Source organism: Rhinolophus ferrumequinum, chromosome 2 (assembly GCF_004115265.2).
Source record: "Rhinolophus ferrumequinum isolate MPI-CBG mRhiFer1 chromosome 2, mRhiFer1_v1.p, whole genome shotgun sequence".
NCBI lineage: Eukaryota > Metazoa > Chordata > Mammalia > Chiroptera > Rhinolophidae > Rhinolophus > Rhinolophus ferrumequinum.
The window spans coordinates 100,103,836-100,128,182 of NC_046285.1; the positions used below are offsets into that span (position 1 = coordinate 100,103,836).

A 24,347-nucleotide genomic window follows, 5' to 3' on the forward strand; every position below is an offset into this window, starting at 1 on the left:
AGGAGACTCAGAAGGCAGAGAATTCCCACCTAAGATGCTTCCCCAAGGACTGATTTGGTTGCCTCCTCTTTTGAGCCACCAGGAAGCTGTCAGTCCACCTGTTCCCTCTTTGGGTCTCTGGAAGGATGCAGCAGCTGCTCTAGGGTCACTTCTCTGCTCAAACATGGTGGAGGGTGGTTTGGCAGGAAGGCCCCGTGCTTTAGCTTACCAGGGCTGTCCTTGGTTTACCTGTAGGAAAAGTGAGACTCAGGAAAAGCCAAAGGTCTCAATGGGATAGGGTGGGTTCTCAGTGAGGAAGGCCCAGGGGAAGTCACACCCAGACTTCAGGCGGGAGGCTGAGTTACCAGGAGCAGATGGCTTCTGATGGAACCAAGAGAAGACTAACCACATGTTCACAGCATTTGGCCACCTTTTCCAGCATGGTGAGGCTCAATCAACAGACAAGGGACACAGTCCAGGAGTCTACAAGAGTCAGAAGTCACCACACCAAGGATGCTGAGATGTCCCCTCTGCATTGAGGTTACAAAACCACTACCAGCCCATACTCTCAGGGCCATAACCACCTTGGACCAGGGAAGAGATTTCGAATTGGTGTTTGTTTTGTTTCTAGAAAGACTGAGCATAACTTGCAGGGCTGTTTAAATTTTAGGACCTAAGTTATAAAGCAGAATAGATTAAAAAATAATCTTTCCCCTACCAACCAGCAGTGAAGACCCAGACGGAAGACAAATAAGCTTTAGAGAAAATAAAGGAACTAGCTTTATTCTCTGTACATCCAGTTTGTACAGGAAGTTTGAAAACACACACACACACACACACACACACACACACACACACACACACACATTTTCCTGTCTTTTTCCTGACCCCATTGGTTAGAAAATGGCCTAAAATTCATAAGAAAAACCACAAGAAGACAAATAACCTAATTAAAAAATGACTAAAGGACTTGAATACTCATAGACATTTATTTCTCCAAGAAGATAAACAAATGGCTCAACAAGCACATGAAAAGATGCTCGATGTCATTAGTCATCAGGGAAGTACAAATCAAAACTACAAGATACCACTTCAAACTCACTAGGATGGCCAGAATTAAAAGGGGGTTCGGAATAGCAATTGTTTGTGAGGCTGTGGAAAAATTAGAGCCTTCATACATTGTTCATGAGAATGTAAAAAGGTGGAGCCACTGTGGGAAACACTTTGGTTATTTCTCAATAAGTTAAACATAGAATTACCACATGACCCAATAATTCTACTCCTAGGTAATACCCCTCCCCAAATTGAAGACAGGTGTCCAAACAAAAACATGTGCACAAATATTCATAACACCTTTTTCACATGAGCCAAAAGGTCAAAAGAACCAAAATGTCCATCAACAGATGAACAGATCAACAAAATGTGATCTAGTCACACAATGGAATATTATTTAGACATAAAAAAGATTGAAGTGCTAATATATGTTATGACATGGATGACTCTTGAAAACGTACCAAGTGAAAGAAACCATACACAAAAGACCAGATATTGTATGAGTCTATTTATTTGAAATATCCAGAATAGTCAAATCCATAGACACAGAAAGCAGATTAGAGGTTGCCCTGCTGGGGAGGGGAAAATAAGAGTACAGGGCCTCCATTTGGGGTGATGAAAAGTTCTGGGATTAGATCATGGTGATGGTTGCACATTGTGAAGACACTAAATGCCACTGAATTGTGCACTTCAAAGGAGTAAATTTTTATGTTATGTGTATTTTACCACAATTTTTAAAAATCCATAGGAGGTGTCATAGCTGAAATAGCTACCCCATGTTAATAATAGCTTGCCTCCATTGGGTGCTTACTGCATGCTGGGTATTTTGTGTAGACTATCTCACTTGGTCCTCACAGCAATCCTAGGAACTGATGTTATTATTCCCATTTTTCAGGCAAGGGAGCAGATTTAGGGAGCTAAAGAGTCAGCCTAAACCCTGGGGAGTGTGACTCAAGAACCCAAGTAACAAGGTGAGAGAGAGGGAGGGGCTGCCACAGTCTCTCTCTTCTCAGGACAGTAAATGAGTGCTAAGGACCTGACCCAGCACCCAACTTTCGATGGCAGAGGAAGCTCCTCCCGCAGTGTCATGGCTGGGCCGAGCATCAGGAGGCACTATTATAACTGCTTCAGGTTTTAGGCTCTAATGTATGGGAAAGCAGGGATGGGAAAGGCAATCTACAAGGAGACACGCTTCCAAAGCCCACTGGAAACAGTCCGAGATCACAAGGACAGTCGTCCATGAAGGAGTAAGTGGTGTTTCCTGGAGCACGAACGAAGACCCTTCTCCTCCATGGAGAACGCGGGCCTGACCCCAGAGGAAGCCACTTCTTCAACATTTCCCAGCCCTGTAACCTGGAGTCTTCCCACACCAGAACTATTCATTAGTTTCCTGCGAAAGAGGGCCCAAGCAGACGTGCTAAGAGTGAGCGATGGGAGACAGAATGATGGCAGGGATCCACTGTGGATGGGGCAGCCGCCTCCCAGAGAGGACCTCATGAGGACAGCCAGCTCTGTCCCTGCTATAACAAACTGGTGGCAAAAGCCCCAGTCAAAGGATAAACGTCAAATGGGGGTACAATGAGCAGAAAAGATGTGCCCTTGGCGTTGGCTGTCCCAGCCCTGGGCCACCATGCGTGGGTCTCCTGTGAAATCCCATACGATGTTCCTCTCCCTGAGGATGACAACCCGCTCTGTGGAGAGCAGTGATACGGATCCCCTGTTTGGGTTGTAACTTTTCAGCTCTCAGGCCAACACCTATTGATCTGTAACGGCTTCCTGGGGTACAGTGTTGAGAAGGATTCTGAGTCCATGTCTAAAGCTCAGTGGAAAAGATAACCACTGTTGATTAGTGACGCCTGCCCTGGGCAAACAACAAGCACAGCCGTGGAGGTGGCTGAATCCTGTGTTGTGAGCAGTAGATACTGTTTGATGGTGGCTGAGTTGTGGGTTGAGATAAGTATTCCCACAAAGGATGACACGGGCATCACGCCCTGGAAAATCTCTGGAGGTGACGATCACTCCTTTCCATCCCGGAAAGAAAACAAAACAAAAATGCACTCCCAGAAACACTCATTTCTTCTCCATTATCTGGTGCTCCCGAGAAGGGCAGCAGGTCAAGGGCAATTTCCTCCTCTTTCCCCAAGGGGTAAACTGATTGTTGGCCAGAGGGGGCCTCTTTCTCCAAGGCTGTTCTGGAGCGCTTGTCTTCCCAGGGCAGCTGCAGCCACACCGTTTGTTTCTCGTCATGGAAAGCTGAAGCTTCTTGGAGCCCAAGCTAAACACTGGCTGCGGTGGAACAGCCAGGTTTTTTTTTTTTTTTTTCATGAGCCCCTGGTGAATTGAAACCCAGAAGCCAGCAGCCCACCTGCCAATTATTACAGTTAATTCTGTGCAGGCTTCACTCAGGAACCAAGACAGAGAGTTCTGTTTGCTGCTGGGGGCGCACAAGGCGGGTGAGAGGGACTGTGGCCACGAGGCTGTGAATGCCCTCTGTGTGTGCCCGAGCTGGTCCTGGCAGCCACGGTGCCCTCCCTTCCACCGTGAGTCTGGCATCCAAGTGTGACTTCAGCGGGACCTCCTGCTCCTTGAGTCTGCATCTGAGATCAGAGATGTTGACTGTCAAGAACTTTTCTTCCTCATGCTACTCGCCACAGCCACCCACCTCCCCCTTAAGAACTCAGTGAAGAATCCTTGTGATTATTTTTTCCAAGGAAAAAGGGAAAATGACATTTGGCTTAAAACAGGGGTTTTTCTGTTGTCTTTTCTCCTGTTGATTCGGGCAGAGAATAGTCACCCTTTGTTACTTGAAAGTACCTTCTGCAGTGGGCCACGGTCGAATTTGAGTTTGGTCTTGCCTCAAGGTGACCTTGAGTTTGGTTGCTCCAGGCTCTCTCTCCTAAGTTCCTCCAGGCCTCGTTTGGTTGATTAATTAGTTCATCCTTTCATTAGTTCATTCGTTCCTGTGAAGCCGGGCAACTGGACTGGGCAATGGGAAGACAGTGGAGAAGAAGATGGATTTCCTGTTTTCCAAAGTCAAGCAGGAAAGCAGACAGAAGCAAGAGGTTGCGCAATAATTGAGGACCATCGTGATGAGAACTAGGAAGGGATGTCTCAGAAGCCACAGCCAGGCGCCCGGGGATAAAACCCAGCTCAGCCCCTCCATAGGGGAGTGAGGACACGTAAGACGTGATAGCAGTGCCTGGTATATATGCAAATGTGTAACAAGGGGACTTCATCTGGAGTGGAGGGCGGTGCTGTCTAGGAAGTTGTCCCTAACTTCCTTGGCATTTAACCAAGAGTAACCTCTGCTCTGCTCATGCCCCATTGGCCCTAGGTGGGTTCTCCCATACCACAGGAAGACAAGCCATTTACCCGTGTTGACTGCCCGTGATGGACACTATGCCAAGGCTAAGGATGGTCTAAAGATGACGAGACGCAGACCCTGACTCCAAGGAGCTCACCTGTGACAGGGTGGATGGGCCTAGACATGAGTGACCAAATGCCCAGAGGAGGGAGCCATGACTTTCTCCAGATGGAGGAGGATTGGAGAATGTTTGGACAGGCAACAACTTGAATTGTGTCTTAAAGAGTGAGTCTTGTGGAGGAAGCCATTTCAATCATGAGGCCAGGGGTTCAGAGGGGTGAAGGGCATGAGCAGGTTTGAAGGGAACATTTTATTGGGCTGTACATCTCTTGACTCTAGAACATGAACCTTTTTATCCACCCAAGCAGTGAGTCTTCTAATGGTGCAGGATGGGGACTTCACTCCAAAAACTGTGCTGAGAGAGGAGCTGGCTGGGAAGGAACGGCGCTGGGCTGGTCCCTCTTAGAAGAAAAACTCTATCTTCTGTGACTGGCAGAAACAAAGGATGCTGGGATGTGACTTCTGTGGCTCTCCCGTGCATGTTAGACGTGCCTACCCTGGGAGATTTCCGGGCCAGAAAACTAGTCTAACTCTTCATACCTGCCCAGGCTCCCAGGGGATCCTGTGCCCTTGCTGCCCTTTTGCTTCAGCTGCAGCAAATGTCTCCTCACCATGGCTCAGCTCCCAGTAGCTACCTTAATCACACGGTATAAGCGTCTATTTTAGTTACATAAACAGAGTTGTCTACATTTGGATTCTGGGACTGGCTGTAAGAATTTGTAAACAGCATGGTGTACGCATTTCACAGAAAGTTGCCAGGACATGCTCCTTTCCCACTGCCTGTTGTCCAGTTTTCCCTTTTATAGAGAGCCTGGCTGGGAAAGAGAGACAGAACTTATTTGGGAATAGAGGACAATCTCTCAGGCAAATTCCTCTCCCCCGTTCCTGCAACCACTACCCCGTCTTCTGAAATTTTGAGGTCTGGTGCAAAATTAAGACTACTCCTGAGTTATGAGTCTCTCCTGAATGCTAGCTTCTCGTTAATATAAACCTCACGGAAACCAAATTTGGGGAGATTTTATTCCCAGAGGGGTAACAAGGGATTTTGAAGTTTAAGGCAGGTTTAAAAAAATCTGTTGAACACCCCTGTCCCTTCAGAGCCAAGACCCCCTGTGATATCACGACCTTCCCTTCGCTACTCCCTCCTACGAGCTCTCTTTAGCTTCGAGCAGGGCTTGTATGGTTCTAGACTGAAGACAGTGGTTTCTACTGGAAACCACAGAGAAGTGGTCGGCTCGAGGGGGAGAGGGACATTCGTTCCTGTCTTTGATTTACTAACCCTTAATGAAGCATCTATTTGAATTAGATGCTGTGTTCAGCTTTGTGGGCCTTAGAAGATGTGTAACAGAAGTTGTCACCTTCAAAAACCACAGTGAAAAGTGGGAATGTTAAGAGTCACTCAGATGGATTTGGGACGGCAGAGCGAATTGAGTTTTATTCGATATATGCTTGCTTGCTCGATGAATGAATGAATGATAGGTCTGTGGTTGAGAATGAAGCCTGCTGTAGTGGTTGAAGTTGAATCTTAATCGTAACTTTACTGCAAGTTTACTCCACTTAAAGCTAAAAAGTCACAAACTGTCCCGTTTTGCCTGGGACTAAGGGGGTTCTGAAGAAGCAGGATTGGAAAAAAATCCCCCGGGGCCAACTAGCACAAGTTGGTCACCCTCCTTGGAGCTTCAAAGAAAAGAACTTCAAAAAAGCTGGGCAGAATACAGGAAATATCAGAATTAGGAAAATGAAAGGTCACTGGGACATGGCTCCTGGATGAAGCAGTTGTCTTTCTCCTTTCATGTTTTGGTATGGGAGAACAAGGAGGGGGAAAATAATTCATCCTCCTGGAAAGAAACAGGGAAAATAGTGGTTATGAGACATTGGGCATGGGCAAGCAAAATCAGAGGGCTTCAGTTCTTAAACTATTCTCAAACAAACTCCACAGTACCCAAATGTGTGGATAGGATTTAACTACATCTCCATAGAGGCCTGCAAAGAAATTCATGGCTTTTAATCGCTCAAAATGCTGGAAGGGTCTGGACCAGTTATCTATTTTTCAGGAGCATCTCTATAGGGAAAAGCCAAGGTTAGAATACGCAGCCGTGCAAAACAATTGATGTTTAGTGAAAAGGTTCTATAGCCTAACTCGACGTTGTATTTCTTTACTTTTTGCTGTCCAGTGTTACCTTTTTAGAAAGATGTGCAGATGTTAATATTCAGTGGTTGGATTTTTAAGAAAGTGGAGAGGCCTGCTGTTCTAATAAAGAGCTTAATGTGCTGGAAAGGCCCTAGTTGAGTGGAAGCACGCACCATGAGAATCAGCCCCGGGCTTCTGGGAAAAGTCCAGCTGGTTCGCCCCAGGCAAAAAGCTCAGCTTTGGCGCCACCTGGTGGCAGCTACCCAACTTTCAGGTATAAAACCCTGAAGAGAGGTACAATGAAGATTTAAGCTCGGAAAATGACAGGAAAGTCCGCTTTGAGCACCAAAAACAGTATTTTATGCATTTTGTACTGTGAGTGATTGTGCAAACGAATGACCTAGAGCCGGTTCTTTTATTCTAAAACGTTTGAGTTTGAGATTATGACTTTCGTAGCCATTGTTTCTCGTCTGTCAGATGGGGCTCACTGTACCAACCTTGCAGGTGGGCATAAATACCAGAGGCATGGTACATAAAGGGCCTTGCACACTGCCTGGCACATTGTAGGTGCTCAATAAATGGGAGTAGCTGAGCTAGTGCCAATGGCTGTTGACATTATTGATGGGTGTGGGGGCAGGGTGAACCTAGGAAAGCTGAGTGTGGGCTGTAACTTCAGATCATACTTGCACTTTGGTGCTATTAGTAATTTCCTGAGAGAAGACAATGCAGTGGTGCATTAAGAGCCGCGCGAGAATCCCAAAGTGCCGATGGAGCCTGGTTTCTTCGAGCACAGCAAGGCTCAAGGTCACATTGCCTGGGCAAGGCTTTCCCCCAGGCTTGAACGAGGCTCTTAGGTCCCGCCCAACCTTTGACAAGGTTCCAGAGACATCATACAGGAAAGACAGCTCTGCCTGAGAGGGGGCAAACAGGCAAACTAGTACTGATAACGACAGGAGAATTAGAAGAAGGGAGAAATGGCGGTCAGGTTCCTTCTCGGCATCCTGCCTGTGGACAATCAATGGGCTGAACTAAACAATCTTTAGCGCCCCATGTAGGTATCATGTTCTCAAGTCCGAGGGGTTCAAGCTTTGCTGGTGACGCTACAGGGCAACTGGAATTTTGACTTGTTGCTGGTCAGAATATAAACTGGTACAGCAACTCTGGAAACTACTTGGGCATTTCCTTATAAAACTAAATATACATCAGCCGTGTGATCCAGCAATTGCACTCTTGAACATTTATCCCAGAACAAACGAAAACTTATGTCCACGCCAAAACCTATACGTGAATGTTCATAGCAGCTCTATTTGCAATAGCAATAAACTGAAAACACGCCAAATGTCTTTCAGCAGGTGAAAGGTTAAACATCCACATATTGGAGTGAGTGGTGCTCAGCAATAAAGAGAGACTAGTTCCTGACACAAAAACCTGGATGGATCTCACGTTGTGCTGAGTGGAAGAAAAAGCCAGTCTCAAAAGGTTATATATTGTCCAGTCCCGTTTACAGAACATTCTCAACATGACAGGTCTATAGAGAGGATGAGCAGGGCACAGGAGGAGGAGAGAGCTGCAGTGTAAAGGGGGTGGGGTACAAGGGAATTTCTTTGCAATGGGGCGGTTTTGTACTTGGACTGTGATGGTGGTTCCATGAATCTATACATCAGATGAAATTGCATCAAATCACACACACACAGACACACAGACACACACACACACACACACACACGAGTGCAGGTAAAAACGGTGACATCTGAATAAGGTCTGTGGTCTAGTTAACAGCACTGTACCGATGTCAATTTCCGGGATTTGATATTATGTTATTGTTCTGTGAGATGTCATCACTGGGGAAGCTGGGTAAATGGTAAATAGGACTTAACATTTTTACAACGGCTTCTGAGTCTAAAATGATTTCAAAATAAAAATAATATAATAAAATGTATAGAACGGTTGTATCCATTGTTCTCTAAGAAAGAAATAAGCCCGAAGCCTTGCTCTTGCTCGGGGCGGTCGGCAGTTATAGCCAGCAGCGGGGAGAGCTGGGGCCCAGAGCCATTGAGTTACCCTGCACGCAGGACAGAGCGCCCTGTGCTCCGTGCACGCTTGACAGCACTGTGGGGACACGGTGTGGTCGTTTTGAACACCGCAGGCTCTGGTTTAGCTTCTCTTTCTCTAGCTCTAGCAGACTGGAACCTATTATTATAAACACCCTGCCTGGTCAGGCTTGAAAGACCGTAAACTAGAAAGTGGTCATCAGGAGTACTCCAGAAGTGGACAGCAGATTCTCCTGGGTGATCATTTTTTCTGGACACTCCGGAAAGCTGGGCTCTTTCCTTGAGGTCACTAATTGGAAGCAAATTCTTTTGTTTTACATTTTATTTCACTGTGGTAAGAGCACTTAACATGAGACCTACCCTTTTAACAAAATTTTAAGTGCACAGTACACAGTTGGTGATTATGGGAACCATGTTGCACAGCAGATCCCTAGAGCTTACTCACTTTGCTTGACTGGACGTTTATGCCTGTTGATTAGCGACTCCCCATTGCCACCTCCCCCAGCTCCCAGCAACCACCATTCTATGCTCTGAGTCTCTGAACTTGACTATTTTAGGTCCCTCCTATAAGTGGAGTCATGAAGTATTTGTCTTTCTGTGACTGGCTTGTTTCACTCAGCATAACGTCCTCAAGGTCCATCTGTGTTGTCACGTATCATAGAATTTCCTTCTTTTTAAAAGCTGAATTATATTCTGTTGCATGTATATACCCGTTTTGTTTATCCAGTCATCTGTTGATGGACACTGAAGTTGTTTCCACATCTTGGCTGTGGTGAACATGGGAGTGCAGATATCTCTTTGAGACCCCGATTTCAATTCTTTTGGATAAACACCCAAGACTGGGGTTGTTGGATCATGTGGTAGTTCTAGTTTTGGTTTTTTGAGAAAACGTCATACTGTTTTCCATAGTGACTCACCGTTTTGCATTTCACCAGTAGTGAACAAGGGTTCTAATTTCTACACATTCTCACCCACACTGGTTGTCTTTTCTTCTCTCCCTCCTTATCCTTCTCCTTCTCCTTCTCCTTCTCCTCCTCCTTCTCCTCCTCCTTCTCCTTCTTTGATAACAGCCATCCTAACAGGTATGAAGTGAAGCAAACTCCTAAAGCTACCACACTTTGGGACCCAGGAGAGGCCTGGAGAGAGTTTTCTCCAAGACAAGGCAAGGAACATGGGCTTGTTCTAAATTTTCAAGGAGAGGGAAATCTTAGAAAAGATTTCTTAAGGGAACAAGTGTGGGGGTTTGGTGGATGCCCCACACTGAGGCTAACTAAACCTGAGTGCATCAGGTGACAGGAGAGCTAGGGGTCCACAGTGATGGGCAGAGGTGGGGATGGGGTGCCTGTTCCAGGGAGTAGATGGGGACTCTTCCTGTCTCCATTCCGGGCTTCTGTCTCTGAATCAGACACGGAGGTTCCATAGGAAAACCACTCAACCATCTGCCCAAATGAAGGGCTTGGAAACGAGGACAGATTTTGCCAAGGACACATTTGGAAAGTTTCACTGAGTGCACTAACAGGAACCTGGGTTCTAAGCAGAGACCAAAAGGCAGGCCTGATTCTTGGGAAAACTAGGAAACAGGTAAAGTTTGCTTGTGAGACTCCCTCCTCTGTTCCCCCGTCTGGGTGGAGCTGTGTTTCCCTACAAGGGCCCATGGGCCTCCCACAGCTCCTGAGAACAAAGCCCCCATGGCCATCCCTGAAGCTCCAGGCCTTCCAACTCGCCTCTCTGTCCACTTTTAACCCTGCACAGCTGTGGCCTGCACACTGAGGATTCTGTTTTGTTTTAGATTCTCTTCCTCTTTGAAAATCATCTTGTAAAGTTACCCGAGTATAACGGGAAGGTAATATTCACTCCAGAATAATGCACCGGGAAGAAATCCTGCTGGAGATCATGGGGGGACATCCGAACCTCAGGAGCTCCACGTCGCCTGCATTTTCCACTCACAGAAATGAAAGACAACACCCTGCCATCAGGCCCATGACATCCACCTTCGTGAACTGTGGGCCTCGCTGAAGGAACACGGAACACGATGAAGCTGAGGTGTCCTCTGGCTGTACGTCGCAAAACAGACCCACTGTTTCTTGGTGCTAACATTCTCACCCCCCCGGAAGCATGAAACCCGCAAAGCCGGGGAGCATCTTGGGTGAAGACTCCATGTGAAGGGGATAAACTTTAACAAAATTGGCAGCATCTAAAGCAGCACCTCCAAAGCATCCTACAAGTTTCTACTTTTGTTGCCAAACTAAAGAAGCCCTATATTTGGGGGAGTCCTTGGTGAGGCCACTTCTTTTGGAACTGGTTGAGCTTGTTGTGGCTTAGAGGAGACAATTCCAATAGTTCCTCAGTCAGATAATGTCATCCACTCCAGAACTGTCATCTCTTCTAATACTCTGAAGCTGGGCCTAGAGAAATTAGAAGCTCAGTGTCCAGCTGTGTGTAACTCTCCGTGTTTATCAGTGCAGCCAGCTCCAACTTTTCACAAAACCATGATGCTCATGCTAAGACCATCAAAGAAAACTTCCTCTTTTATGAGCCCTATTTGGAAAATCCAAGTGCTGTTAATGTTTTTGAAATGGTCAAGTTTTTTTTTCCCCCAAGCATCTTTTTCATGAGAAGAATAGTCTTGGTACCGTGTCAATAGGTGGGACTTGATCAGAGTTGGAATCTAGAATTGCCACCTTTTCCATGAATTTGGGAAGCATGGAGAGCTTTTCTCAACCAGACTCAGAAAGAGCAAAACGTTCCTGCTATCGTGGAGCTTAAGTTGTAGTTAGAGACAGGAAAAAAAAGAACAAAAGAAAGCAATAAAACACGATAGCTGCAGAATCCAGATGGCTGCACGGGGGGAAGTCTGCACTCAGACTTCATTCACCTTCAGTCTAAGGGAATGGTGTCCCCTGGTTGTGCACTGCCCAGTGCACACACCAGTATTCAGGTAATTTAAAACTCTGAGGAAAATAAAACAGGGTGACAGGAGATTGGGGTGGCATCAGTGTTACAGATTGCACAGGCAGGGAAAAAAAAATAGCCTGTCTGAGAAGATGTCATTCGTAGTGAAGAAGAAGCAAGCTGTGCTAAGATCTGCGGGAACGGCATTCCAGGCAGAGGGAACAGCTGATGCGAAGATGCTATGGCAGGATGAATAACGGCCCCTCAAAGAAGCCCATCTCCTAATCCCTGGAACCTGTGAATAAAGTTCCATGGTAAAAGGGACTTTGCAGTTGTGATTAAATTAGTAGCTTTGAGATGAGATTATCCTGGATAATCTGGGCAGGCCAAGTGCAATTACAAAGGTCCTTAGAAGAGGAAGGCAAGAGGGCGAAAGTTAGAGGTAACAAATGTGATGATGAAAGCAGAGATGGGCGTGATACAAGGAAGGGGCCATGAGCCAAGGAATGCAGGCAGCCTCTAGGAGCTGGAAAAGGCCAGGAAACAGGTTTTCCTCCAGTGTCTCCAGAAGGAATTAGCCCGGCTGACACCTTGAATTTAGCCCAGTGGACCCACATTGGACTTCTGACATGCAGAACTTAAAGGTAATAAACGTGTGTTGTGTTCAGCCACCAAGTTCATGGTAATCTGTTATAGCAACAACGGGAAATTAATATAGACACTAAGTCAGAAACAAGAAGAGCAGGGAAGCAGGGTCAGGCTATGAGGAGAGATGAGATCTGAAAAGGGACCAGGGGCTACGTCCTTTATGGCCTCGTGGGCTGCACTAAGGAGGCTGGATTTTATTCTGAAGGTGATGGGAAACCAGTGGAGTGTTTTAAGCAGGAGAACAGCATGTTCTGATGTATGCTGCTAAAAGATCATGCTGGTTGCTTTTAGAAGTGGATGAATGGGGACAAACAATGGAAAACTGGAGGACGGTGAGCAGGTCATGACACAGTTCAGCCATAAACCAAGGAGGTTTGAAGAGCATAGACTGAGTTGGGATGTGTTTTGAAGAGTCAAATTAAACACAAACCCATCAGAGCAGTAAGAAACAAGTTGACTGTATTGCTTGCCAAGCAAAGGAGACAAATTCAAAGGGCCTGCCTGTGTAGAAATAGGAAGAACCAGGCTTAGGGCAACAACGAGAAAGTACAACAAAGGAAAGATTCCTAGAACAGGTGTCTGCTTGTTCATGAGACGGACCATAGCTCTTCTTTGCAACTGGCCATTCTACTAGTTTCTGACACAAAAGCCCACACAGGTTCCAAAGAGGTTGGGATGAGTTCCTATAGTTCTGGTGGGTTCAACACCAGTGGGCAAATTCATACCCATCCTTAAGACTTCGAGAGAATTTTCTTTGATGAGAGGCAATCAGCAGTATTTGCTAGTAGATTGGATATGGAAGGTGAGGAAAAGGAAAGGATCAAAGCTAATTTTTAAGTTCTGGCTTAAGAAACTGGGAGGATGGTGGGGCCCCTTTATAGTGATTGATTAAAGAGAAGGAGCAGACGTGGTGGGGGAATTAAGAGTTCTGTTTGGACCTTTGAAGGTGAGATGTCCATCAGACATCCAAGTGGAAATGTCAAGTAAGCATCTGCACATTTGAGTCTAAAGCTTAGTTAAAGGAGAGGAGTGGGCTGGAGATTTAAATTTACAAGTCACCTACCTAAACATGGATTCTTAAGAAGTCAACTTTATTGTGGCATGGTTTATATTAAATTACATGTACTCATTTTAAGTGTATAGTTCAGTGAGTTTGACAAATATATACACCCAGGTTATCCACCACCACGATCAAGATATAAAAAGATTCAGTTACTCTGAAAAGTTCTCTCTCAATCCCCCCAGGAAACCACTGATCTGCTTTCCATCACTACAGACTTTGATTACTTTTGCTCTTTTGGGAATTTCTAGAATGGAATCATATAGTATAACCTCTTTTGTGTCTGACCTTTTTTTGCTCAGATGATGTTTTTGAGATTCATCCATGTTGTTGTATGTATCGTTAGTTTGTTCCTTTTTATTGCTGATATTCTGTTGACTAGACATACCACAATTTGTCTACCCATTTATCTGCTGAGGGACATTTGGGTTATTCCCAGTTTTTAGCTATTATGAGTCAAACTGCTATGAACATTCATATGTACGTCTTTGCGTGGGCATATTTTTTTCATTTACCAAGAAGTAGGATTGTTGGAGCCCTATACTTTCTAAGAACCTGCCAAACTGTTTCCAAGAGACTATACCACTTTACACTCCCACCAGCAGTGTATGAGAGTTCCAATTACACCACATCCTCACCAGTGTTTGGTCTTGTCAGTCTTTTTAAAATTGAGCCATTCTAGTAGGTGTGTAGTGGTATCTCATTGTGTCTGTAAGTTACATTTCCCTAATGACAAATGATGCTGAGCCACTGAGAGCTATAGGAAGGGGTACAAAGATAGCTAAGGAAAAATGAAATAACTATGAGCTCCATGGAAAAGAAAAACTTTATAGGAGAAATGTAATTACAGCTCACTATTTGGGTCAGCTTGGGTCATCAAAGAACAACATTCCTATCATCATAACAATGCAAACTCTGAAGTTGGGTTTTATGCTGGGAAGGTGTGGAGAAGGGCGGAGCGTGTGGCTGTAGAGTACACTCGGGGATAGCAGGTCAACAGCTAATGCAAGCTGTGTCCTAGGGGATTGGCTGGGGGCAGAGGTACCATCTGAAGATCTCCAAAGACAATTACCCCGCTTTCCACATTCCCTATTACCTGTCATTAGCAGTTGTGTTCTGCTTAAAGAATCTTGTTAACTGGTTGGTTTGTATCCCTAGCGGTATCCTGAGAACAACAGCCCTGGTAGCTTGAAAGGCAGACTCAGTCCGAAAGTCTTCCGTAGCTCTTCTCTCTTAAAGACGTGTTGGGTTTTGTTAGTGCTGGATATTGGACTAAAGACCAATTCTAAATCCAAAAGCAGACTCAGCTCCCTGGGTTTTAAAAACTTATCCACGTGTAGGCAGAGGAGCTCTGTAAAGATGTGGGCTGCAATTTGGTTTTCAAAGAGAACATTTGCTTTTGCGTACCTTGCTTTCTGAGCAGATGCCACTATATTCTCTTGTTGGGGACGATGCAGAGAGAAGCTATTGAGAGCCTTCTGCAGAGGTCAAGGAGACTGATGGTCAGGGAAAAGCACAAAGCAGCTCTGTTTTCTTGTCCAGCCTGAAACTGAGACTTCGGTCTTTTTTACCCTCTGCTCCTGCCTCCATTTTGTCAGGTCCCCATCTCATTCCAGTTGTGGGAATTGTGTATCAGAACATGGGGAGGAGCTCTCTAACAATAAGCCATTAAAGAGCCACTCTTCACCAGATGCTAGAATGTTCTTTTCTTTGGTGAGGTCTGGTCAAGCTCTGCTTCTCACTGCCATGTGCTCTCACTTATTTCTCTTAAAAACAATAGCAAAAGCTAATATGTCCAGAGCACTGACTCTCTTAGTATGTGCCATGTTCTGTACTCAGTGCTTTATATCCATTATCTCATCTAATTTTTATGACAACCTAACGAGGTAGGAACTCGTATTCTCTCCATGTTACAGATGAAGGTATCCAAAGATCAGGAACGCTAAGGAATTTGTGCACTGGGTTTGTCAGCCTCCAAAACCAAGGTCTCAGCCTCTAGGATAGATGGTGTCCAGTTCTGCCTCTAGTTACCCAAGTGTAGACTTGCACACTCTGCTGATTAAACAGCCAAGCGGCTTTAGGAGTGAGGGAGATTGGCCTCTGTTCCTTATTTCCACCAGCAGGTGGCACAGTGGAATTGCACAGGAAGTCATTTGAATGACTGGCTTCGGTTTCTTCCAAGGCACTTTCAAACCATTCCTTTCTGGTTGGGTTTGCCTGACCTTGTTCCGTGAACTCAATCTACCAGAGTTATATAGATCCTTGTATTTCTTTACATCACACCTAATACATTAACTACTACAATTTATAGACAATTTAAATCCTACCCGTCTTCGTCTTCCCACCCAGTGTACTTCAAACCACATTGTTCAGAGCACTATTTAACGAGAACATCCAATTGTAAAACAAAGTTTACTTCACGCAGTACATTACAACCTGTGACTTTCCAGTGATTTGGGTGGAGTGTTACTTCTGCAGCCACCATCTAGGATTAGATTCAAATCCTGGCTCTACCTCCACGTCATCCTGATCCCTTGCCCATTCTATGCCTGGATTCCTAGGCCGTAAAGTTCATAATACCTTCTCCATTGCCTTGTGGCAACTAATACATGACGTTAATACAATACAAGCATTTGAAAAGATCCTGACATGGGTTAAGTACTCAAAAAACGAGAGCTCTTATTAAGGCCCACTCTGCCCAACTGCAAGGACTTCCACTCTGATATAAAAGGACCTTTTGGGAAATAGAGTTGGTTCACCTCTTTTGAGGTCTTTACATACTTTACCAGACTTGCTTCCGTCTCCTCCATACAACACCTTTCTTGGAGCCAGTTTCTGTTTTACAAGACAACGGTGTTGTTATAAAGTCTTTGGAAAGTTTCCCAGAGAGGGGTATTTAAACAAAATTTGGCTTATGAAGAAGTGGTCAGAAGAGGGATGCCTGCCTCGAATCATACTGGCCTTCTCCTCAACCCACACCAGTCCCCCCCCCTCGCCCCCGACAGAGGTGGCCATGCTCATCTCAGCTCTCTGGGACGCTTTCCAGGAAATGGTGCTGTCCACTGAGACTTTTCCTGGAGAGGGTGGCTCATGGTGCCCAGGCGCTGTCCTGGCTGGAGCTGGCATCATGGGGCCTGAAGAGGGAACTTGTGCCACTTCTGCCAATGGCCAACTCCAAGCAGACACACCCTGTCAGGCACCAAGGTTAGTTCCCAACTGCGGGTCAGTATTTAACTTTCCACATGAGATTAGACTAGCTTAAACATTAGGGGTCATTAGGATTGCAGACTGCGGCTAGCAAGGGCTTAGCTGACTGCGAGCTGAAGGCTCTCGGCAGGCTGAGGTTTCTGCACAGTCCTGAAGAGCCCGCCGACGCCGGCAAGAAGGTTCAAAGCCTGGCTTTGGAGCAAGGAATTTCACACTGCTCACACGCTGCACAGGTCCGTCTCCACTGCAAGTTCTTCGTGTTTGGAGGAAGTAAGTAACAAAGCTTTCTGTTTCCTTTTCCAGAAAATTATAAAGAGAATGATTTTCCTGGTCTAACACCTGACCTTCGCCCCCCTCCCTCCCTCCGTCCCTCTCTCTCTTTCTTTCTCCTTCCCTCCCTCTTTTTCTCCTCCTCCTCCTTCCTCTTTTTAGTAGTGTTTTCCTTACTCATTTCTTCAATAATTGCCTTTGGGTGACATTTTTGAAACTTTTTGTATGGGAGTTTCATGGTAAATGTAGATAGCCACTTCTTTCAGTGTTTTTTGTATACAACTGAAAGACTTTGCTGCCTCTTGTAGGCCCAGGTGATGGTAATGATCCATCCTCTTTTAAGAAAAGAGAACTCTGGATTTGGGGATCAAGTGGTGGTTGTTTTCCCCAGTGTCAGGTCGCCCTTGTTGTGAATCACAGACATCCGTGACAGGCACAGCTGGAAGCAAGGGGTCATTGCATGTCCTGGACGTAGAGAACAGCTAACTGATGAGCTCAAACCGTGGTCTTGGTCTCATTTCTTTGCCAGCTGAGCTGCCCAGCCAGAGGCAATGGAAACGGGGAGTTACTGGAATGTGTGACCTCCGCTAGGACAGCGTGGGTTCTAAGCGCGAGCCTGGGTGACATGGGTTTCCTGTTCCAGCATCGTGCCCAGCTTGCAAGCCCTGTGACCTAGGATAGGTGATTTAAGCTCTGTGGGCTATAGTCATTCCACCTGCCATTACTGAGCAGGCCAGCGTTAAGAATCTCTAGGAGCTCAGCCTGCTTTTTTGAGCAAGAACTGGTTATTGGAAATGCCCTAAATATATACGTACACAGAGAGTAGGTTGAATGATATGAAATCGCCAATATGTGGCCATTTTGTAAACAACATAAATGGTAATTTCATATGGTTATAGAGTATTAAATAATGGTTGCCTTCACATTACTAAACACCTTTTCTACTTAGAAGAGGGGTAAATATATATTCCAAATATGGCCAGTGTCTCTCAGTTCAATAGTTATTCTGGGTATCAGAAACGTACATCTATTTGAATATGTTTTAGCATAGCCGTCAGTGAAATTGCTTCCACACACTGTGATTTGATTATTTCCTGCGGTTATGGACAGACAACGGACTGCTCAGCCCAGTGTTCAAAAAAGGGAATCCACCTTGGACTTGACTTTTTCAGCCTGGCCGAGGGGTCAGCCCTTAGGCACTTAGGCACTTTCACTCTATGATCCAGTCTTATCAGAAAGCACCTCCTGAGCTGCTCGCACCTGGCTTTTGTCCATGTTAGAAGAGCTGAACAAACAGTCAGCAGTATTAGCTCTAACAGGCCAGGAAACGCTGCCATGCCCATACCTTGAAGCAAACCCGAAGGACTCCTGTGGAATTTGGCACTGAAGTCCCTCAGCTCACAGATATTCTGTTGCAGATCGTTGGATGGGTAGAGGTCCTGAGAGTCCCGAGTGTGAATACAGACTTTTGTATGTGCATAAGTACATTTTTCTGGGGAAATACAAAATCAGATTGTTTTATTTTATTTTTCAAGGGATCTGCGAACCCTTCCCTTCCACTCCCCCACAAATAAGTGAAGACTCACCGTTCTAGTAGTTTCCAGTTGAATTCCACAGTACACAGGAGAGGAACATTCATTCATTCATTCACCGAATGTTTAGTAAAGGTCGGCTAAGATCAAAGATGAATAAAGAAATCTGTGCCCTCCAGCAGCTCAAGCTCTCCTGTAATTATGATTCAAATAACTTATTTTCTCTAGACATAGGTTTCCTCATTTGTATTATAGTTTGTAAAGTGGAGGTTATAATCCCAATGTCACAGAGTGGTTTCAAGCATCACATGAATGGCACACAATACATGGGTAACTGAAAACAAGCAAACAAATGGTGGTTTGTAGAAGCAGCACAGAAGAGGGATCTCCAAGCCAGACTTGGAGGATGAGGAACAGCTTGTGGATGAGATGTCCACCTACCCAGGTTTCTGAGACGACAAGAACATCCCAACATTTTCATGTGTGAGTCAGGAGCTACTCAGCTCCTTTGTCCTGTAGAAGTTGTATTTTTCCTTCTTCTTCAGGGCAAGTCAGGGAAAATCATTTAGAAGGTCAAGGTGACTTCGTGCCCTCTCCTGTCTCCTTCAGGACCCATTCCTCCTCCCCATCAATACTTATTCAAGTGCCCCACCCCCATCCCAGCTTGGAAAATTGAGTCTTCTTTTGAGGTGCCCTGTTCTGGATGACCTTGCTAAGCATCAAAACATACCTCTCCTATGTCTCCGTTCTCTCCGAGTCCTGAAGGAACAGGGGACTAGCAATTGGACATTTCTTATGAGTCAGGTACTGGACTAGATTTTTCACAGGCAGTGAAAAGCTGACGAGCTCCTCTGATGAAAACCTTCACAGAAGGATGCTGGCAGTCCAATTGCTATTTCCATGTAACACAGAGACCTTTGGTCCCCCCTCTCAGAGGAGCCACTGGTGGAATTCCAAGCACAGTGGCAAAGCCCACAAAGGAGATATCTGAGAGGTGGTAGGCAGAGGAGCTCCAATCACTCAGGAACTTGCAATGCCTCCTCCCCAACCCTGGGGCGAACCCAGATACAAGGCAGAGTTCTCATGGGGCCCAGTGCATACTGCAATTGCTTCAAAGAAGCACTGTCCAATAAGCAAAAAGAACTAGAATAATTCCAATCTTGACAACATCTCAGAAAGAACACTACAGGGGATCTAATTCTGTACTCAGAAGAGGTTCCCTTCTTCCCCTTCTCAGTTCCTCCTTCTCCACAGTCGTTCAGGATCTTCTCCCATAACCAACTTCCCTCAACACCCATCCCTGTGATTTTTCTGTACCCCACCAGCAGCCCTTTATTTTGTAAACTTAGCTCTGATTGTCTTTTAGTTGTCTCTCTGTTCTCCCCACTTTTCAATTTGGCTTCACAAAGGAAACTGAATTCTCTCTAAAGGGAGTATCTGGGGGAAATGACAGTTTTCTTTATTGGATGGAGATGTGGAGAAGGGCTGGAAGAAACAGAGGGTGAGAACACTCGCAGGTGACCCAATCCTGTCCCATCACATTTGTAAGACTAGCCCTGACATAGCACAGAGCATGGGCGCGGGTTGTCTTCTAACTAATGAAACGAGTGTGAACTCTCCCCAAATGAGTAGGTAGGTCTTGTCTCATCAAGGATTAAGGAGCTAACGGTGAGGTCTTGACACAGATGAAAGCCCGCCTTGCTACACTCTCCCACAGTGAACTGTATTATTTTAAGGGGGAAAAGCACGTCTCTGTTACATTGCTTAGAAAATGTGCTTGGCATGTACTTTGGGGCAGTCTTATCTATTTGTTAAGTTTCTTTTCAACCCACTAGGCTTTTTGTGGAGAGGGAGAGGAAGATCTTAGAGCTCTTTGAATAAGAGCTCTAAAATATCAGACTGAGAAACGCATATTATCTTAGTTACAGTAATTCTCAATGAGGGAAGTTTGGGGAATGTTCTGTGGGAGAAAGATTTGGAAGTTTATTTGTACCCCTTTCCCAGGAGGGACGATCTGAAACACCTCTTTCCATAGGAGGAAAGGAAATACGCATGTTAAAGAGAGGGCACACTGCTTTCATAAGGGTACTAGGCCAACCCACTATTTGGTCCTTTGGTCTTTTCTTGACTGAGTGGGCCTACAGGTCCTGCCAATCACAGGTTTACTTCCTGCCTACATCCCTTCCAGTTCTCTTTATACCCATTTGCCCCATTTATGATCCATGTTCAGCTCCATTCTCTGACCTCCCTTTTCACTTTGTTCATACCTGTAACAACACTTTGCACCTTGTATCGGTACTTGTTTGTGTCTCTGCCACTAAACTGAGCTGCCACACACAGCGTTCATCATCTCTGCATTTCCAAATGCCTAGCCTGTGCCTAGCATGTTAATTTATTCATCAAACACCCATTGTCCCTGCTATGTCTCAGGTTCTGTGCCAGGTACTTGTTATACCAAGGTGGACAAAGGTGGTATGAGCCTTGCCCTCATATAGGTGAGAGTTGTGTGGGAAAGACGAGACCATAAATCAATAATCACACACATACACACACACACACACATACCAGCAATATATACACATAATTATCATGTTGTGAAGAGTGCTTTGGAGAAAAATAATAAGATGTTATTGGAGAAAAGTGGTGGTGGGAACTGACTAACAGCAGGGCCAGGGAAGTTTTCTCAGAAGTGACAGCAGAGCTGGGACCAAAAGGGCAAAGAGGTGGCAGGGGGAAGAGAGGGGCAAAAGTATTCCAGGTTGAGAGAATAAAATGTGCAAATGTCCTGCAGCAAGAGAACATTTATTGAGTTAGAGGAAGGGAGGCCAGTACGGCCAGGTGGTCGTGAGGGTGGAGCAATAGGGCAGGTGGTCGGGGGCCAGGCCAGGTAAACCCATTAAGGAGACAGGATTTCATTTCAAGAACAGCAGGAAGGTATTACATCGTTTTAAAAACAAGGAAATGAAATGATCCCAGTTCCCTCTTAAAAGGAGCACTTTGACTGCTGTGTGGGGCCAAGAGGGGCTGATGTGACCCCAAGGAGATGGTTTTGGGGAGGGTTGTATTGCATTGCATGATATCATCCAGCGGACAGACGCTGGGCAGTGATAGTGAGGATGGAGAGGAGAGTTGGATTTGAGAAATAGGAATGATCTCTCAGGTTGTGTCTTTGTATCACTTACCTAAAATCCCTCTTTCAAATATGGATGTACATACTCCTCTCTTCGGGATCCTTGGGAAAAGCACTGCCTAGACATCGGAGATGACACAAATTGCAAAGGCATCTTCTACCCCATAACTCTCTAAAAACATGGAACATACATGAGTCATTGCTTCATTCAGCTGATGTTTGTTGAAGGCCTGTTATGGACAAGGCATTATAATAGCTATTATGAGGTTACTGACCGATCTAAAACCAAAGTAATGCAAGATTTGTGATGACAATTTGCAACATGAGAAAAGCATAAAGAAGAAACATTTTTTCTTTAAGTATACCACCCACTATTAACATTTTGAACTATTTACTTCCAGGCTTTTTTTCCATTTTCATACGCATATCTACATTCACATATATAAATTGGGATCATACTATAGTTTTCTGTCCTCTATTAAGACTTTTATTGTCTGATAGCATGCATGCAAAAAATGCACAGAAAAGTTTAAAGAATAACAAAATGTGTACTCCAGCAATCCCCAGCTAGGCTGAGAAAAAATACTACTATTTTCCCCTTGCATACCCCTCCCTCCATCCCTTCAGGTAGCCAAACGTGGAAAAGATTCCCCCCCCCCTTTTTTTAACCTTGTTCATCTATTTTAATATTTAATTTGCAGCAGGAGAAAAATATGCCTACTTTGTCCAATCTGACACAGACACTGGAAGATGTCTTCAAAAGGATTTTTGTGACTTACATGGACAATTGGCGCAGGAACACGACAGCCGAGCAAGAGGCTCTGCAGGCCAAAGTGGCTGCCGAGAACTTCTACTACGTCATCTTGTACCTCATGGTGATGATCGGAATGTTTTCTTTCATTGTCGTAGCCATCTTGGTAAGCACGGTGAAGTCCAAGAGGCAAGAACACTCCAACGACCCCTATCACCAGTACATCGTGGAGGACTGGCGAGAGAAGTACAAGAGCCAGATTCTGAATCTGGAAGAATCCAGGGCCACCATCCATGAGAACACTGGGGCAGCAGGGTTCAAAATGTTTCCTTGACAAACGGGAAAGGCACAAAGCCAGCCCGTGACATCCACACATGAAGAGACGCCCATGTCCACGTCCATGCCATGGAGCACATCCAATTGTCATTTCTTAGAAGAACCGAAGTTCCTCGCTCTCTGTTGAGAATTTTCATGGAGATCACGTGGTTGGTTCACGAAGACAAGTCGCATTTCAATCTCAGTGACTGATGCGTGCTCGTCAGAGCAATATTTTATGCTGAAGACTTCTTTTACTTTCTGTAAATGTCATTTTAATCAACGTCAATAGTAAATCAATAGTAAAAATACAGCCAAATTTGAAGTAAAGTACCGGGGCAGTGGCAGTGGGGATAGAGAGATTTACGAAGCACTGTAGCTTCTTTCTCATGAAACATTATTTTGTATGTGACTAACTGAGTTTATAAATAACCCAGATTATTACCAGAAGCTGAGGTTCTGGGTAATCTACCCCTTGCTCACTAGACTGACATCGGAGCATTTATTAATTCCTGAATGTATGTAAAGTCTGAAGTGATAATGAACAAAACTATGGGGTTACTTTATGGGTATTGCTTTCCTGGCATTTAATTTATTTGGAAGTCTGAAAACAGAACAAATATTTCACAGGGGCAACTAGTCCATGCCAGAGACGGAGAATCTTTAAGAATTACCCAGTACAAACATTTTTAAACGAACATTTAAAGTTTTACAGAAAATTCACTTTTAAAAGTCCTTGTTATTATAGAAAAAAATAATATAAAGTTGTAACATTTATAAACAACTTATTCTTTTCACTCAATTTTATTTTCTTCTCTTTACAATGACCTATCTTTACTTCTGTTTGAAGAGACTAAAGGTACAAAAAGTGTCTGAAGTGCTATGTCTGTTGAAAATCTAGACAGTAATTGCTTAATATTTTGCATCATGGGGTTCACGAAATCAGAGAACGTTAGGTCCGAAAGGCACCTTGGAGCTCATCGCATTCTTGTCAGACCATTTCATTTATAGATGACAAATCTGCAGTCTGCAGATTAGGTGACTTCATTCGTTCATTTAATAAGCAACATTTAACATCCATTTCTTGGGTCACTGGCCTAGACCTGAGGAGTACAGAGATGAATGAGACTCCCTGAGCTGGAGGAACCCATTCAGCAGAGAGGGAGTCAGAGACAGAAACATCATGATGATTATCACGTGACAAGCTTATAACAGAGATCAACACAAAGTGGGCAGAGTTAGAGCAGGGACAGGAGGGCAGGCCGAACGGTCACTGTCTACTCTCAGAGGAGCTGAGAGCAGGAAGTCAATGGCCAGCAAGACGTGTGAGGCTGTAGCTTCATGAAGCTTCATGGCTCCTGGCTTGCCCTTTCCTCCTCCCTCATCTCCCCATCTATTCAGCCAAGGCAGAGCAATTGTGAGCAGGGCCTCAAGTCTCAGGGCTCTAAGCCAAAATTCACAGAAGGAGCCCTTCTCCAAGGCCTGCTTCTAGGATGTCTTATGTCGACTACCAGGTTTCTCTCTTCAGCATGAAGTACATACAAGGTATCTGTTTCCTAATAATAAGTGTGCAATTATGCTAACAGAAGCATTAAACACAGTGTTAGGGAAAAGCCATTCATATTCCAAGAGCAGATGTGGCAAGACTGGCTTCCTTTCTCAGACCAGACTTTCAGAAATGCTGTTTGCACACAAGACATTCATTCCACTGTGACCACAGCAGTGACCCGGGTTACAAAATCCGTGCCTTGGGTCTGGTCTAAGGTTTCCATCAGGTGACAAAAACTATCTTCTTGACCAAACTCCGGTCGGGCTCCTCTGAGCTCTCTGTTCAACTAGGCCTCAACCTTGAACTATAAACAGTGCCGGCTCTTGGCACAAAGTATTTCATGTCCCTCCCCAAA

At 45.1% G+C, this 24,347-nt stretch overlaps 1 protein-coding gene across 3 annotated transcripts in view; it reads left to right on the forward strand.

Moving 5' to 3' along the window:
- The window catches only part of KCNE2 (potassium voltage-gated channel subfamily E regulatory subunit 2), a 165,345-nt gene extending 142,631 nt beyond the window's left edge, over positions 1 to 22,714 (forward strand). For all 3 annotated transcript variants that reach the window (XM_033123272.1, XM_033123264.1, XM_033123256.1), the window contains one exon: positions 22,079 to 22,714. In XM_033123272.1, the coding sequence (XP_032979163.1) occupies positions 22,091 to 22,462 (372 nt within the window). In that variant the 5' untranslated portion in view covers positions 22,079 to 22,090 and the 3' untranslated portion in view covers positions 22,463 to 22,714. The remainder of the gene's footprint in view (positions 1 to 22,078) is intronic.
- The last annotated feature ends 1,633 nt before the right edge of the window (positions 22,715 to 24,347 follow it).